The sequence below is a fragment of the Vigna umbellata genome, chromosome 3 (assembly GCF_029865625.1).
Source record: "Vigna umbellata cultivar VRB3 chromosome 3, Vumbellata_1.0, whole genome shotgun sequence".
Lineage (NCBI taxonomy): Eukaryota > Viridiplantae > Streptophyta > Magnoliopsida > Fabales > Fabaceae > Vigna > Vigna umbellata.
Window position 1 is genome coordinate 26,819,655 of NC_142167.1, and position 13,601 is coordinate 26,833,255.

A 13,601-nucleotide genomic window follows, 5' to 3' on the forward strand; every position below is an offset into this window, starting at 1 on the left:
ACTTTTGGGATTTGGTAGGAATTCCTTGTAGGCACGCTGTGGCTGCCATCAATTACAAACAAGAAAACCCTGAAGACTATGTACATCCTTATTACAAGAGAGAGGCTTATGACACTTGTTATGGCCCTGAGATTGTTCCAATCAATGGACAACAATTGTGGTCTACTTCTGAATTTGGTTCCCTACTGCCTCCAATTTATAAAACACCTCCTGGGAGGCCTAGAAAACTAAGAAGAAGGGAGGCTGATGAATATGTCACTCATACAAAATTATCAAAGACGAATCTTCTTATGAAGTGTAGCAGCTGCAATGAATTTGGTCATAATGTAAGAACATGTAAAAGGGCAAACAAAAAGGTACAAAATCAATCTTTTACAACTTCACTTATTTACACATTCAAACTTATTTACAATCTTACAATTGCTTACTTCCATTTACAGAACACAAGGGCCACTTCCAGTTCAGGACGATTTGGCAGCACAAGGGCCACTTCCAGTGCAGGAGGTTCTCAACCACAAGCACCTCCATCAACATCAGAAGGAGGACCAACATCAACAAGGGGAAGAACAACTGGCAGTGAAGCAGGAGCTGCATCAAGTCACCAAGGAGGAGGAACATCAAAACGGGGAAGAAGTGTCAGTGGAGCAGGACCTGCATCAAGGGACGACGGTGGAAGAAGAACATCCTCAAGACTAGCTACACAACATCTAGGGTCCCAAGCTAGTACCAATTGAAGAATTATTGTAGCCAACCCTTTATTGTATTGAATTTTGTAATTCACAGTGACCCACTAAGGGAACAATTATAGTACTGCCTACAGTGGTTGGTGTGGTTGCTTTTAATATTTTTTGTAGTGGAAAGGGACCACTGAACTTATGTTATTTAATAGTATGTGACCACTTCATTTTCAAAGGGACCACTAAACTTCCAGTTGTATTCCATCTTTGCATAATGGCAAGTTAACTTTATTTATTCCAAGTCCACATTTACAGATACTCTGCCTGTGCTTTCTTATGCTGTGAGCTGTTTTCTTTATTAACATAAATGAATATACCAGTAACAGTGCAATGTTAAAGGGAAAACAAACAACAACATAAACAATTTCCAGACAATCCTCATTTTATTCAACCATAATTCTTAGTTACAATTCATCTTTAACAAAAACATAATACAAAAGAAAATTGTTAACGCCCATGACAAGATAAACAACAACAACATCATTTTTCCAACTTTCTTCTCTTCTTCTAATTTCCTTTTCAACTTGTCGTTCTTCTTCCTTAGATCCAATACGAGTTTTTCATTTTCCAAACACATTTGAAGTTCTTCACGTTTTCTTTCAAAGCTTCCTTCAGTTTCAGAAACTCCTTCATCATGCCATTCAAAGTAATTACAACTTGAATTACTCTGCAATCAAAACAACACAGGATTAATTCAAAATTCAGAAAATGAAATGAAATATTTAATCACTTACTGCCCAATTTCTACATCTATAAAACAATCTTCCTTTGTTCTTCACAGTAGTTGCCTTCAAAACCAACAATGTTTCACCACAACCACACAATTTAGAAGGTAACCGTGAAGATGATCCACAGCTTTGCGACTTAGACGAACCAATTGACCTTCGCGTCCAACCATTTCCTCCACTGTCACCTTTCATTTCACTACAAGAAAACAATCCCTTCATCAGCTTTGGTGCCCACAAAAACCCTATATCCCAAATCGTCATATTCACACGAAGAACAGAAGAAGAAGAAGACCAAAACCAAAACATACAAACTTACCTCAACAATACCAACTCCAACCTTCAGATGTACCCAAGTTCTTTCTCCTTAGCTGCACCCACGAAGAACAACCAAACTTCTTCAAATCTCATATATAAAAGACAACGAAGTGCTTAACCCTTAATCTCAGTTCAACAGTTAAACATCCCACGTGGCAGAGAGTGAAGGCAGAGATCAGTGATCACGTGGGCATCGCCGTTTGCCACATCTTCAAAAACTTAACACCGTCCATTTTTAAGGACTAATACTCAGAGTTTCAAAACTATAAGGACTAAAAACCATGAAAGTTCTGAGCAGGGACTAAAAACAAAATCGTCTGATAGTTTAGGGACTAAAAACATATTTAACCCTTTTTTTTATTGTGTTGTAAATGGGGATAAAGAAAAAGATGTTTCAAGAGAGAGAAATATTATGGATTTATCCATTCAGGACTATAATATTATAAATGGATGAGTGATACAAAAATGATTAATTTTAGAAACTTATTTGTTTGTTTTTTTGTGCTTGTTTCTGAATTATATTTGGATTGTAGGGTACTTTTTTTATTTTGAATTGTCTTTGGAGTTTAACATCATTTTAGAGTGAAATTTATTTAGATTTCAATAACAAAAAAAATGTAATTTTTTTCAAAATTTGAAAAAAAAATTGTAATTAAGTGAGTTAGTGGCCAACCCATTTAACCCGTTTATGTAAACTTTGTTCTTTCATTTAAATGATATATTGTAATTTTTATTAGTATCTATACTTATATATAAGGGTGGATTATTTTTTTATGTCCACGTTTGTTTTTCAAATTTACCCTTTAGATAAATTTTTTTTAATTAAAATAACTATTTTAGCAATTTTACCATTTTTTAATTTAACCGGGTTTTAAACTTAAAACCATTTTTTAATTATAAAACTACCTATAAAATAAATTAAAATTATTTTAAATAAATTTATAAAAAATATTTATATTTAATTTCATAATTATAATAATAAAAATAATAATTTTATTATTTTTATGATCATAAAAAAAAGTAAACACATTTGCACACATGTATTTTAACTATTATAAGAAAAAACGATTTCATTATAATTTAGAGAAACGAAATAAAAAGAAATTTAAAATATTTTAAAACTTGAATACTTGTTTTTTTTTAACTTTTTAAAATTATTTTTTAATTTTACCAATTTTTTTCATTAATGTTTGCGAAATTTATAAATATGTTGTTCTCAATTTATATTCTAATTTAAAATTTATATAATTATAATTATAATTTCTTATAAATATTTGATATTAAAAAAAAAGGTCAATAATTTTTGTAAAAATAAGATTACAAAATTATATGGTTATTCTTGAACGAATATTTTCATTAAAGATCATACAATAATATACTTCGTTAAGTAATACAATTATTTAATTTAGTAAAGGTAAGACAGTATATTTTATACTAACACCAAAAGCTATAAAAAAAAGTATATATCATTATAATTAGAACCAAAATTGTTTTAAAAAAACTTTATCACTTTTATTTAATGGTATTCATTATCGGGTTTAGAACATATAATCAATTTTTTAAATAACTAAAACTGACTTTCCCAAACTAAAACTTGTTATGATTTCTTAATAAAAATAGCTAGCTAACTTATCTACGGGCAGCTCTGCATATCTAGTGGGGAAATCACATTTAAACTTAAGATATCCTTTGAAACAATTGTTATGATAAATGTTTCATCTTTTCTGTTTAGAAGAGAACTCAAGATATCATTCATCTTGTTTGTAACTGTTGAATACAGTAAAAATTATATATGAAATTAATCTCTTTGTGTTAAATAAAGACATAGGATTCTCTATTTATAATAGAATAAATATGGACTAAGCCCAAAATACAAATAAGAAATAATAATAAACTAACTAAAAGATAAAAGATATAATATATCTAACACTCCCCTCAAGTTGTGCATACAAATCGTATGTACAAAAGCTTGTTACTAATATAATCCATAAAGACTTGTTGTTCCATGTAAATCTCTTGCAAATCACCGCGAGTGGATAAAGATGTAATTGTTGAAGAGCCACCATGGCTATAAATAAACTAACAAGAACCATCTTTTCCATGGGAAAAAAGCATATATAGACGGGTCAAACACAATGGTGACAAAAAATGAGGTCACAAGAGACACCAGCGGAAGAAGCCATGGATGAATAAGAAAGAGAAACCATAAAAAATCCAAAATTCTCCAATCAAGACACCTTAAAAGGAAAAAAGAGTAACATCGATGCTCTAAACAACTACCAAACATGCCACAATGCAGAACGAAAAAGGGAGCAAATCCATAACTTTTAAAGGAACTCCGATGAAGGCGTCGTTAAAGGCATGGTAGTCGCCTGGCCGAGACGATGAAAACAAAGTGATCATCAGTCGAAACTAGAACTCCGGTAATGACAGTAGACGATGGCATCACCGGCGGCAGTAGATGGCACCGCCAGCGGCAACGGATGTAGTGGCAGAGGCACAAGAAACGTTTTCCTCAAAAAAGAACCTTAAGCTCTGATACCATGTTGAATATAGTGAAAATTATATATGGGATTAATCTCCCTTGTGTTAAATACACACATAGGGTTCTCTATCTATAATAGAAGAAATATGGGCTAAGCCCAAAATACAAATAAAAAATAATAACAAACTAACTAAAAGATAAAGATAAAAGATATAATATATCTAACCGTACCTACTTTAAGTAATTAAGGTTTAAGGCAAATCAACCACAGGTTATGTAAGTCCCCTTTCCCGTGACACAACTTCAGTAATAACAATCGTTTTCCCCATCCAAGGGAACCACGTCAGATTCTTCTGAGTAGTTCTTTCACATCTATTATTTGAGGACATTAAACAATAGAGGTGGGATCCAATTATACAGAAACGAAAATAGTCTTATTCCGATACAGAAGATAATCTTTGTGGTGGAGTACTCTTGACAGCTCCTATTCTTTGAGGAGGCCACACAACATGGGTAACCCTTCCCCGAATTAGGGCCAAAGGAATCTGCAAATTCATCAGGTCACACCAAAATTATAAGAAAAAACATTAACTATAATTCACGTTACAGGATAAACAAAGTCCACAACAGCCAACTAGAAAATATTTTCTGCTAACGCAAACATTGTAACTTCCTAACTACAAAGAGTTTGGTAATTTGACCGCTAGACTAGTTTAGTGTCAAGGTTTGCCTAAGTGCACCAAAAGACACAGTTACTAGGCAAGCTAAGACAGTGGAATATAAACTATTAACTTGATCTGGTGGTGAAACTATAGTAAATAGCATTTTTATTGAAAACATTAAGTAATGTAATGTAATCTAATCTAATTTAATGACCTTAAATTAATCAGAAAGACTCATCGGCTCTACTATGCTTTGAAATAAGTGAGCACAATTGCATTTGATACATAATATAAACCTTCATTCTTTTTCTAGCAAAAGAAGCCATGCTAGTCAGGCTTTACCCCGTAATTATTATGAGCCATAATTTCTTCTGCTCATCTGTTAACAGAAATCTTAAGGTTTTACTCACAATGGAATATTAAACTAAGTACGATTTAGAAGTCCTCCTCAATTTTGTATTCTCTAATTTCAAGCATTGACCCTTTACACGAGACTTATTTTTCTTGCTTCATTTTGGACATCATAACAGTATCATGCCAGAAACTCAGTGATAATATCAACTTACCGGTCCAAATGACTTTGAATCAATGCTAGAGGCTGAGTTGTCTCCCTCAACCCAACAATGTCCTAATGGGATCCGAATCACATCGTTGTTATGATGAGTGCCATACCATTCACCAGGTAATGCAGCTATTCTTTTTATGTGTGTCTCCTTGTGATTCGTTGGGGAGCTACAAAAGTTTCACAATGCCAATTAAAACTCAAAAAAAAAAAAAAAAAACAAATAGGTATCAAATATAGATTCTAATGAAACATAAATTGTCTTAATAGTATAGATCAAGATCTTAAAATTAGCATCCATTTTAGCAAGAGCCAACCGATGAATATAGGTTAGATCACAATAATCTATTAATGTTAAAAAGCCAGGTAGTATACAGTGTAAATCAACGACTGCCAACAATTCCGACTGTGATGCAATATTAATCCAAAGACATGATAATTCACAAGACTCTACAGTCACTTGCTAAATTATCTCCCAGACATCTTACAAAAGAAAGGAAGATACGGCATATAAATGCACATATAATTTTAAGAATACAATACTTGGAAAGGACGGACAAAAAAACAGTACCGGAAGACCACCACATCGCCATTTGAAAATTCGTACCCCAAAAGGCAAAATTTCTCAACAAAAACATAGTCATCTGCAGTGTAATTAATGGTCAAACAACAAAATCTGCAAATGTAAAAGTAATATTTTCTTATGAACTCCTTCAGCAAGAAAAATACCAAAAACATCTTCCATCAGAGAACCAGTTTTAGGATTTAATGTGGGAGACATAGAGCCACCTCGAACAGGAACAACTGTCGCAAAACGATCAGACACAGTCACAGTGATGACAGCAGCTGTGACAAATTTTTTAGTACAGTTCCATAGAAAACTGCTTGACCCCATGTGTTTAGGTGCACATCTAAGTCAAAAATCCACGGTCAGCAGTCAGCTTTCCACAGCACATCAATAAAAGAGCAACTGAAAGTGAAACACACTAGAAAATTACAAACTACCAGAAAATATTGTACTGTTTCAAACATAAAAAATAAATAAATAAACTGACATTAACAAGCAAACTCAAGAAAGCAAGCCACTAATTTACACATAATGAGAAAACCTAAGTTCAACTATATCAGAAGAATTGCTATCTTCAACATGTTCAATGCCTAACCAATCCACCAAATTCGCAAGTTTCCAGAGCATTAAAGCTTAGAAGTGTGCATTACCTTGCTTCTGCATGTAGCGGGTTCCTATGATTATTAACCCTGCGAAATGTGATCCAATAGGAACCCCTACAGGGTTGGAAGAAATGGAACAAGTTCATCAACTGGGCATTCTGAAAATGCCGAATTGAAAGGCTCACATTGAAGAGCCAGTGAAAGTAGCAACATTTATCACTTGTAAACTTCAGAAAACACAACGGTAACTGAGGCATTTAATCAAACAGCTTACAAGCACATAGACAAAAGGACAAGTACAAAAGCACATACAAAAATTACGGTGACATTGATGAAAGATCTTACATAAAGATATGGGTACCCTTAGAATAGAAGAGGGAGATTTAATTACCAGGCAACGAAGAGAGGAATGATGGGTGTAAGGGTAACTTCGTTTTATTAACTGAAAATGTTGTGAGCTAAACAGAGCGAACGAGACTTCAGATTTGAAGGTTTTTGTTGAAATGAAGTGTTTGGGCCTGCTGGTGGGTCTACACATTACACGCATGCTGCAATACCCAATTCCAAATTGTAACTAATTTCCTTAATTAAGTTCATTTATGTAGCATCTAAAAATTAATTTTGAAAATGTGTAAAAAGAAAAATATTATTTTTAGACTGTGTAAATGATATTTTTTTAAGCTTTTTTTTTTTAAAAAAAGTAACTAGATCTTCTTTTGTCTCAATTTTTTCTTATGAAAATTATATCTTATTTCATTGTATTTTAAAATTTTTAAAAATACAAGTTTTTCAAAGTTTTACTTTGTGTCTCTAACAAAATATTTTTAATTATATCTATTTTTAAAATAAAATATATTTTAATAACGTAAATAAATGAAAGATAACTCGTTCATATAAAATCTCTAAAATATGAATTATATTTTCGTATGGTCTAAAGAAATACTTTATTTAAACAAATAAATAAAAGGGCCCTTATGAGAACTAAACACCGTAAAATAAACATTTTTTAAATAAGAAAATATGTATTTATTTACAGAATAATACAATATAGTATAATTATTAATTAAAATGACAATACTAATGTTTATTTTAATTAACAATTATTATTATATTTTGTATTAAAATATTGAATCTAAATAAATAAACAAAGCGAGTTCTTTTATAACATGTTATTGCTTCGAAATATCCAATAGTTTTATATTGGAAGAACTTAATATTTAGGTTAGAATATCACTCAACTTTTTTTAATTTCCATGGTGATTGATAAAAATCTTAAAATAAATTATCACTAAATTGATATATTTTTTTAATACTTTTGTTTATTTATGGATATTATGTTAATATGATACCTCAGTAACTTCATTAGTCCACATTGTTTTAGAGTTCAAGTATAGGATTTCAATTAAGTGATTTTTTATGTTTTTTTTTTCTAAATTAAAATATTTGTTTGTTAATTTATTTTGCAAACTCAATTCTATTATACTAGTAAAACAATTATACCTAAAATTCAATGAAAGGGATATTTCTTAAACAACAGTTACATATATAAGTTATAACAATTTTGAAAAATTAATAAGGATAAAAGTCTATGAACATATTACATTTTTTTCACAGAATCATGAATTCCATTAAAACATGATTGTTTTTCCATAAATATTTTTAAAAACATTTATATAACATTTTAAAAAATTAAAAGTAACGCAAGTTTTTTTGTGGTAAATTTTAATGATTTATCACATTTTATAGGAGTAATATATAATTTTAATTGTGTGAAACACTTTTTAAATCGTAAAAGTTAAATTCCTACTTTTTTTCCCCTAAAAGAATGATTCTATGAGAAAGATATTAATGGGAAAAAAAATAGTCTCTGGATATATATTTTTTAAAACATAAATAAAGCCTATGAAAGAAACATTCCCAAACAAATAAAACGTGCAATCAAGCTCCTAAATTTGTGTACTAATCTTTAAAACATATCCAAAATGAGAAATAAAGTTATAATTTCTTAATTACTGAAAAAACATTAAATTTTTCTATGATCAAACAAATCTTAAGAAAATATTTTCTTCTGACAGAGTAATGGCCAAGCACCTTAATCCTCATTATTCATTCCATCTAATAAAGTCTGAAAGTGCTCAATATATATTCAGCACATTGTACAAAATAAAAAGAAGAAAATAAAGAGGATTACAGCCTGTCTAGCACAATAACAGAATGCTAGAAATATCTACCAAAATCTACCACAGTAACAGAAAGCAAATAAACATAACAAAACAGGGGTAGAAACGATATTTCTCACACCCTCCCTCAAGATGGGTGGTGAATGTTTAGCAATCCCATCTTGGATAAATTGATGTTGAAAGGTCCAGGATAAAGTGACTTAGTAAACATATCTGCCAATTGATGCTTCGAAGGAACATGAGAAAGAACAATGAGTCCATCAAGAACCTTAGCACGAATAAGATGACAATCCACTTCAATATGTTTGGTGCGTTCATGAAAGGATGGATTCTTAGCCAGTTGAATGGCAGACTGATTATCACAAAATGTAGGAAAAGGACTTGGAATTTTAAGGCATAAATCATCAGCAACATACTTCAACCATTGCAATTCACAAGCAACAGAGGCTAAAGCTCTGTATTCAGCTTCAGTAGAGCTCCTGGACACGGTGGATTGCTTCTTTGATTTCCAAGAGATAAGACAATTCCCATAGAATACACAATAACCAGTGATGGATTTTCTAGAGATGCAACAAGTAGCCCAATCGGAGTCAGAAAAAGCTTGAAGTCTGTGAGGATTGCTGGAAGGATAAAAGAGGCCTAATCCAGGACAACCTTTGAGGTATTTCAAAATCCTGAAAACAGCATTGAGATGAGAGGATCTGGGCTTGGACATGAACTGACTAACTTGCTGAACAGCAAAAGAAATATCAGGCCGTGTGTTTGTTAGATACTGTAGTTTGCCAATTAATCTCCTATAAGAAGTAGGATCTGAAAGAAGATCACCATCATCATCATTTAGCTTATCGGTAGGATTTGAAGGAGAAGGTGCTGGTTTACATCCAGTGAGACCAAATTCAGCTAAAATTTCTAAGCAATATTTTCGTTGATTCAAGACAAGACCCTGTTGTGATCTAGCAACTTCAAAACCAAGGAAATACTTGAGATTTCCCAAGTCTTTGATGCGGAATTCTTGATGTAAAAATTTCTTAACAGCAACAATATCATCCATGCTATCACCAGTTAGAACGATATCATCCACATATATTAGAAGAGCAGTAAAAGAGGTAGCAGACTGTCGAAGAAATAATGAATGATCAGCGGTACTCTGAGAAAATCCATAAGAAAGTAAGGCAGTTGTGAGCTTAGCATTCCATTGTCGAGAAGCTTGGCGAAGACCATAGAGAGACTTGTGCAATTTACAAACCAAATGAGGTTCGGGAAGAATCAAGCCCGGCGGAGGTTTCATATAAACCTCTTCATCCAAATCACCATGCAAAAAAGCATTATCAACGTCAAGCTGGTGTAAAAACCAGTTATGAGAAACAGCAATGGAAAGGAGAAACCTGACAGTTGTAAGCTTCACAACAGGGGAAAAAGTATCAAAGAAATCCATGCCTTCAGTTTGTGTGAACCCTTTGGCAACTAAGCGTGCCTTATATCTTTCTATAACCCCAGCTGCATTCAATTTAGTCTTGTAGACCCATTTGCAACCAACAACTCTTTTCTTTGGTGGTAATCGGACCAATGACCAAGTTCTATTCCTCTCAAGAGCCTTAATTTCCGCAAGCATGGCCTGCTGCCAATGAGCATGTTGACAAGCCTCTTTAAAAGAAGATGGCTCAATGAAAGCAGATAAAGACATGCAAAAAACAGTGTGAGAGTCAGAACATTTGGAATATGACAAGTATGATTGTAAAGGATAAGCTGTGGAGCTAGAAGTAGGAGCAAAAGAAACAGTGGAACAATCATAATCAGACAAATAAGCAGGTGGCTTCCTAATTCTAGTTGAAAGTCTACCAGGTGGATCAACAGGTTGTACAATATCAGTAGAATCATTATGAAATTGCATAACTGGTTCAACAACATGATTATCATTATTACTAGAGATAACATCCGAAATAATACGAAAATCATTAAAGTGTGAACCAGATATATCAAAAGCAATCAAAGAATCAAATGATTGTTGGGATGCAGCAGTACCAGTGTGATGATGATGAGAAACAGAATATGGAAAATGAGACTCATAAAAAATGACATTACGAGAGAGCAAAAGCTTATGTGTAGTCATATCAAATAACAGAAAACCTTTGACCCCTGATTTGAAACCAAGAAAAATACACTTAGAAGCTCTTTTGTCTAATTTGGTTCTGCCAGAAGTAATAGTGTTTGCAAAGGCTAGACAACCAAAGACTCTAAGCATTTTAAAATCAGGAGTTTTTCTAAAAACAATTTCATAAGGAGATTGGTTTTTGAGAAATGGAGTTGGGAGCCTGTTTATGAGATGTACAGCATGTCTTATAGCAAAAGACCAAAAAACAGAGGGAAGATGTGATTGGAAAAGTAAGGCGCGAGCTACATTCAAAATATGTTGATGTTTACGCTCAACTATTCCATTTTGCTGGGGTGATTCAATGCATGATGTTTCATGAAAAATGCCTTTAGAAGAGAAGAAATCAGTTAAGAAAAACTCCTTGCCATTGTCAGATCTTAATCTTTTAAGTTTAGTGTCAAATTGATTTTCAATGAGATGTATGAAATTGGGAAGAACAATTTGGACCTCAGCTTTTGATTTTAGAAGATAAACCCATGTGAATCTACTGAAATCATCAACAAGTGTTAAAAAATATTTATGACCATCAATAGAAACAGTGCGTAAGGGTCCCCATATGTCAGCATGCAACAACTCAAAAAATTGAGAACTCTTGGAGGTGCTAAGAGAAAAAGGTAATTTCTTATGTTTGGCAAAATGACAAGTGTCGCAAGGAGTACAATTCTTGTATATAATATCAGCATGTTGAGAAGATAACAATTGTAAAATGGAATTTGAAGTATGGCCTAGTCTATGGTGCCAAAGTGCACTGGTATTGACTGCATTTACAACGAAAGCATTTGATTTATTGATAACATCAGTTTGGAAAGGTAAATTGCAACGCATAGCATTTGATTCTGCAAGACAATACAAGCCATTAATCTTCCTAGCTGCTCCAATCATCTTGAAGTGAGATTTCTGGAAAAGAAGACAGTGAGAATCAGAGAATACTGCCATACAGTCAATAGTGGAAACAAGTTTGGAAATAGAAATTAGATGAGCAGAAAAGTCAGGAACAAAAAGAACATCAAGAAGGAATAAGTCACCTATGTGAATATTCCCAGAGAAATTGGCAGTGACAGTAGTGTGATTAGGCAATTTAATGTGTATGGGTGTTATGGCATGAAGGTTATGAAATAAGGATTTGGTGGGACAAATATGATCGGTGGCACCACTATCAAATATCCAGGGAATAAAATCAGAAGATATACCTGAGTGTTTAACAGAGGCTTGATTCACTGAGGAATAGTGATCCTTACTCTGTTGAAGCAAAGCCAAAATTGCTTGATACTGGTCTTTAGAGAAAGTGAATTGGTCATTGGGAGGACTACCATCCAAATCAAGGTGCTGTAGAGAGGCAGCTGAATCTACTTCAACCAAACTGGCAGAAGCTTTGGTGTTGGGCTTGTTCTTTTTATAACCAGCAGGAAAACCAATGCGAAAATAACAGGTTTCAATGGTGTGATTGGTCTTCTTGCATTTTTCACAGAATTTGTTGTTCTTGAAATTGTTCTTACTAGCATTGAAAGGGACTTTGTTGGAAGAGTTGAACCGTGGTTGAGCATTCGAAACTGCAGTGAAGGCCAAAGAATCGGAAACAGGATGTTTAGGATTGGTGCTAATGAACTCACGTTCATGCTGAAGAACCATAGAAAAAGTTTTGACAATCGAAGGCATGGGATCCATTATCATGATTTGAGAACGAACTTGGGCATAGCTCTCATTGAGACCACGGAGAAATCGAATCACATAATCATCCTCTCTTTCTTTTTGAAGTTTCGCAAGAAGTCCACAAGCACAGGGAGTTAAGCAATTGCAGTTGAGAACACATCTATAGAGCTCCAACTCTTTCCATAGGATTTTCAATCTCGTATAATACTCAGAAACAGGTAAATCACCTTGATGACAAGCGAGAATCTGATCCTGAAGATCAGAAACCCTAAATTTATCAGCATGGGAGAATCGATCCTTGAGATCTCTCCAAATCTCTGATGCTGTATCCATCCACATCACCGATTGCTTGATCGAAGAAGTCATGGATCGTGTGAGCCAGGACATCACCATTCGATTTGAGCGACGCCAAGCTTCGTGAAGTGGATCTGAGAGAGGGGGACAAGGAAGAGTACCATCAATGAACTTCTCCTTGTTTTTGGTCTCCAGTGCAACGACCATGTCACGTTCCCATTGATGAAAATTGCTCTCCGTAAGGAGAGGGGAAACAAGCACCAATGCTGGGTTTTCTGCAGGATGAAGATAAAGTGGGTTTGCCGGATTCACAAGGTGATCCGGTGTTTGTGTAATAGGATGGCTCAGGGAAGCCATTTTCAGAAAATGAGGAAGAAGAAAAAGAAGCTTCAGGCGGAAGAAGCAGTGGGTGTTAGCGATGATACCATGACAGAGTAATGGCCAAGCACCTTAATCCTCATTATTCATTCCATCTAATAAAGTCTGAAAGTGCTCAATATATATTCAGCACATTGTACAAAATAAAAAGAAGAAAATAAAGAGGATTACAGCCTGTCTAGCACAATAACAGAATGCTAGAAATATCTACCAAAATCTACCACAGTAACAGAAAGCAAATAAACATAACAAAACAGGGGTAGAAACGATATTTCTCACATCTTCTTT

At 33.5% G+C, this 13,601-nt stretch overlaps 2 protein-coding genes across 4 annotated transcripts; both read right to left on the reverse strand.

The window, feature by feature from the left end:
- Window positions 1–4,324: 4,324 nt before the first annotated feature.
- On the reverse strand, window positions 4,325–7,208 carry LOC124820408 (Peptidase S24/S26A/S26B/S26C family protein). Of its 3 annotated transcripts, XM_088108643.1 has the most exons (6): window positions 7,051–7,172; window positions 6,708–6,773; window positions 6,219–6,459; window positions 6,061–6,133; window positions 5,494–5,659; window positions 4,325–4,810 (listed from the first exon to the last, which is right to left on the reverse strand). In XM_088108643.1, exons 3-6 carry the CDS (start codon window positions 6,382–6,384, stop codon window positions 4,700–4,702), a joined length of 516 nt encoding a protein of 171 aa, XP_087964769.1. In that variant the 5' UTR covers window positions 6,385–6,459; window positions 6,708–6,773; window positions 7,051–7,172; the 3' UTR covers window positions 4,325–4,699. The 3 variants fall into 3 exon arrangements, with proteins under 3 accessions (XP_087964769.1, XP_047148039.1, XP_087964770.1); XM_047292083.2 differs by lacking the exon at window positions 6,708–6,773 and having other exon boundaries at window positions 7,051–7,208; XM_088108644.1 differs by lacking the exon at window positions 6,708–6,773 and having other exon boundaries at window positions 6,219–6,400; window positions 7,051–7,199.
- A 4,511-nt stretch (window positions 7,209–11,719) lies between these two features.
- On the reverse strand, window positions 11,720–13,586 carry LOC148202138 (uncharacterized). Its single transcript, XM_088110425.1, has 2 exons — window positions 12,182–13,586; window positions 11,720–11,888 (listed from the first exon to the last, which is right to left on the reverse strand). Exons 1-2 carry the CDS (start codon window positions 13,290–13,292, stop codon window positions 11,857–11,859), a joined length of 1,143 nt encoding a protein of 380 aa, XP_087966551.1. The 5' UTR covers window positions 13,293–13,586; the 3' UTR covers window positions 11,720–11,856.
- Window positions 13,587–13,601: the final 15 nt, after the last annotated feature.

Bases quoted from the DNA above. Each gene is read 5' to 3' on its own strand.
- LOC148202138 (XM_088110425.1), bottom strand. From the start codon at position 13,292: ATGGCTTCCCTGAGCCATCCTATTACACAAACACCGGATCACCTTGTG. The intron at 11,889-12,181 runs GTATATCTTCTG...CTTCTTTTCCAG, and splicing joins AGCCTCTGTTAAACACTCAG to AAATCTCACTTCAAGATGAT.
- LOC124820408 (XM_047292083.2), bottom strand. From the start codon at position 6,384: ATGGGGTCAAGCAGTTTTCTATGGAACTGTACTAAAAAATTTGTCACA. The intron at 5,660-6,060 runs GTACTGTTTTTT...AAACTTTTGTAG, and splicing joins GGCGATGTGGTGGTCTTCCG to CTCCCCAACGAATCACAAGG. The intron at 4,811-5,493 runs GTAAGTTGATAT...ATGAATTTGCAG, and splicing joins ATTCAAAGTCATTTGGACCG to ATTCCTTTGGCCCTAATTCG.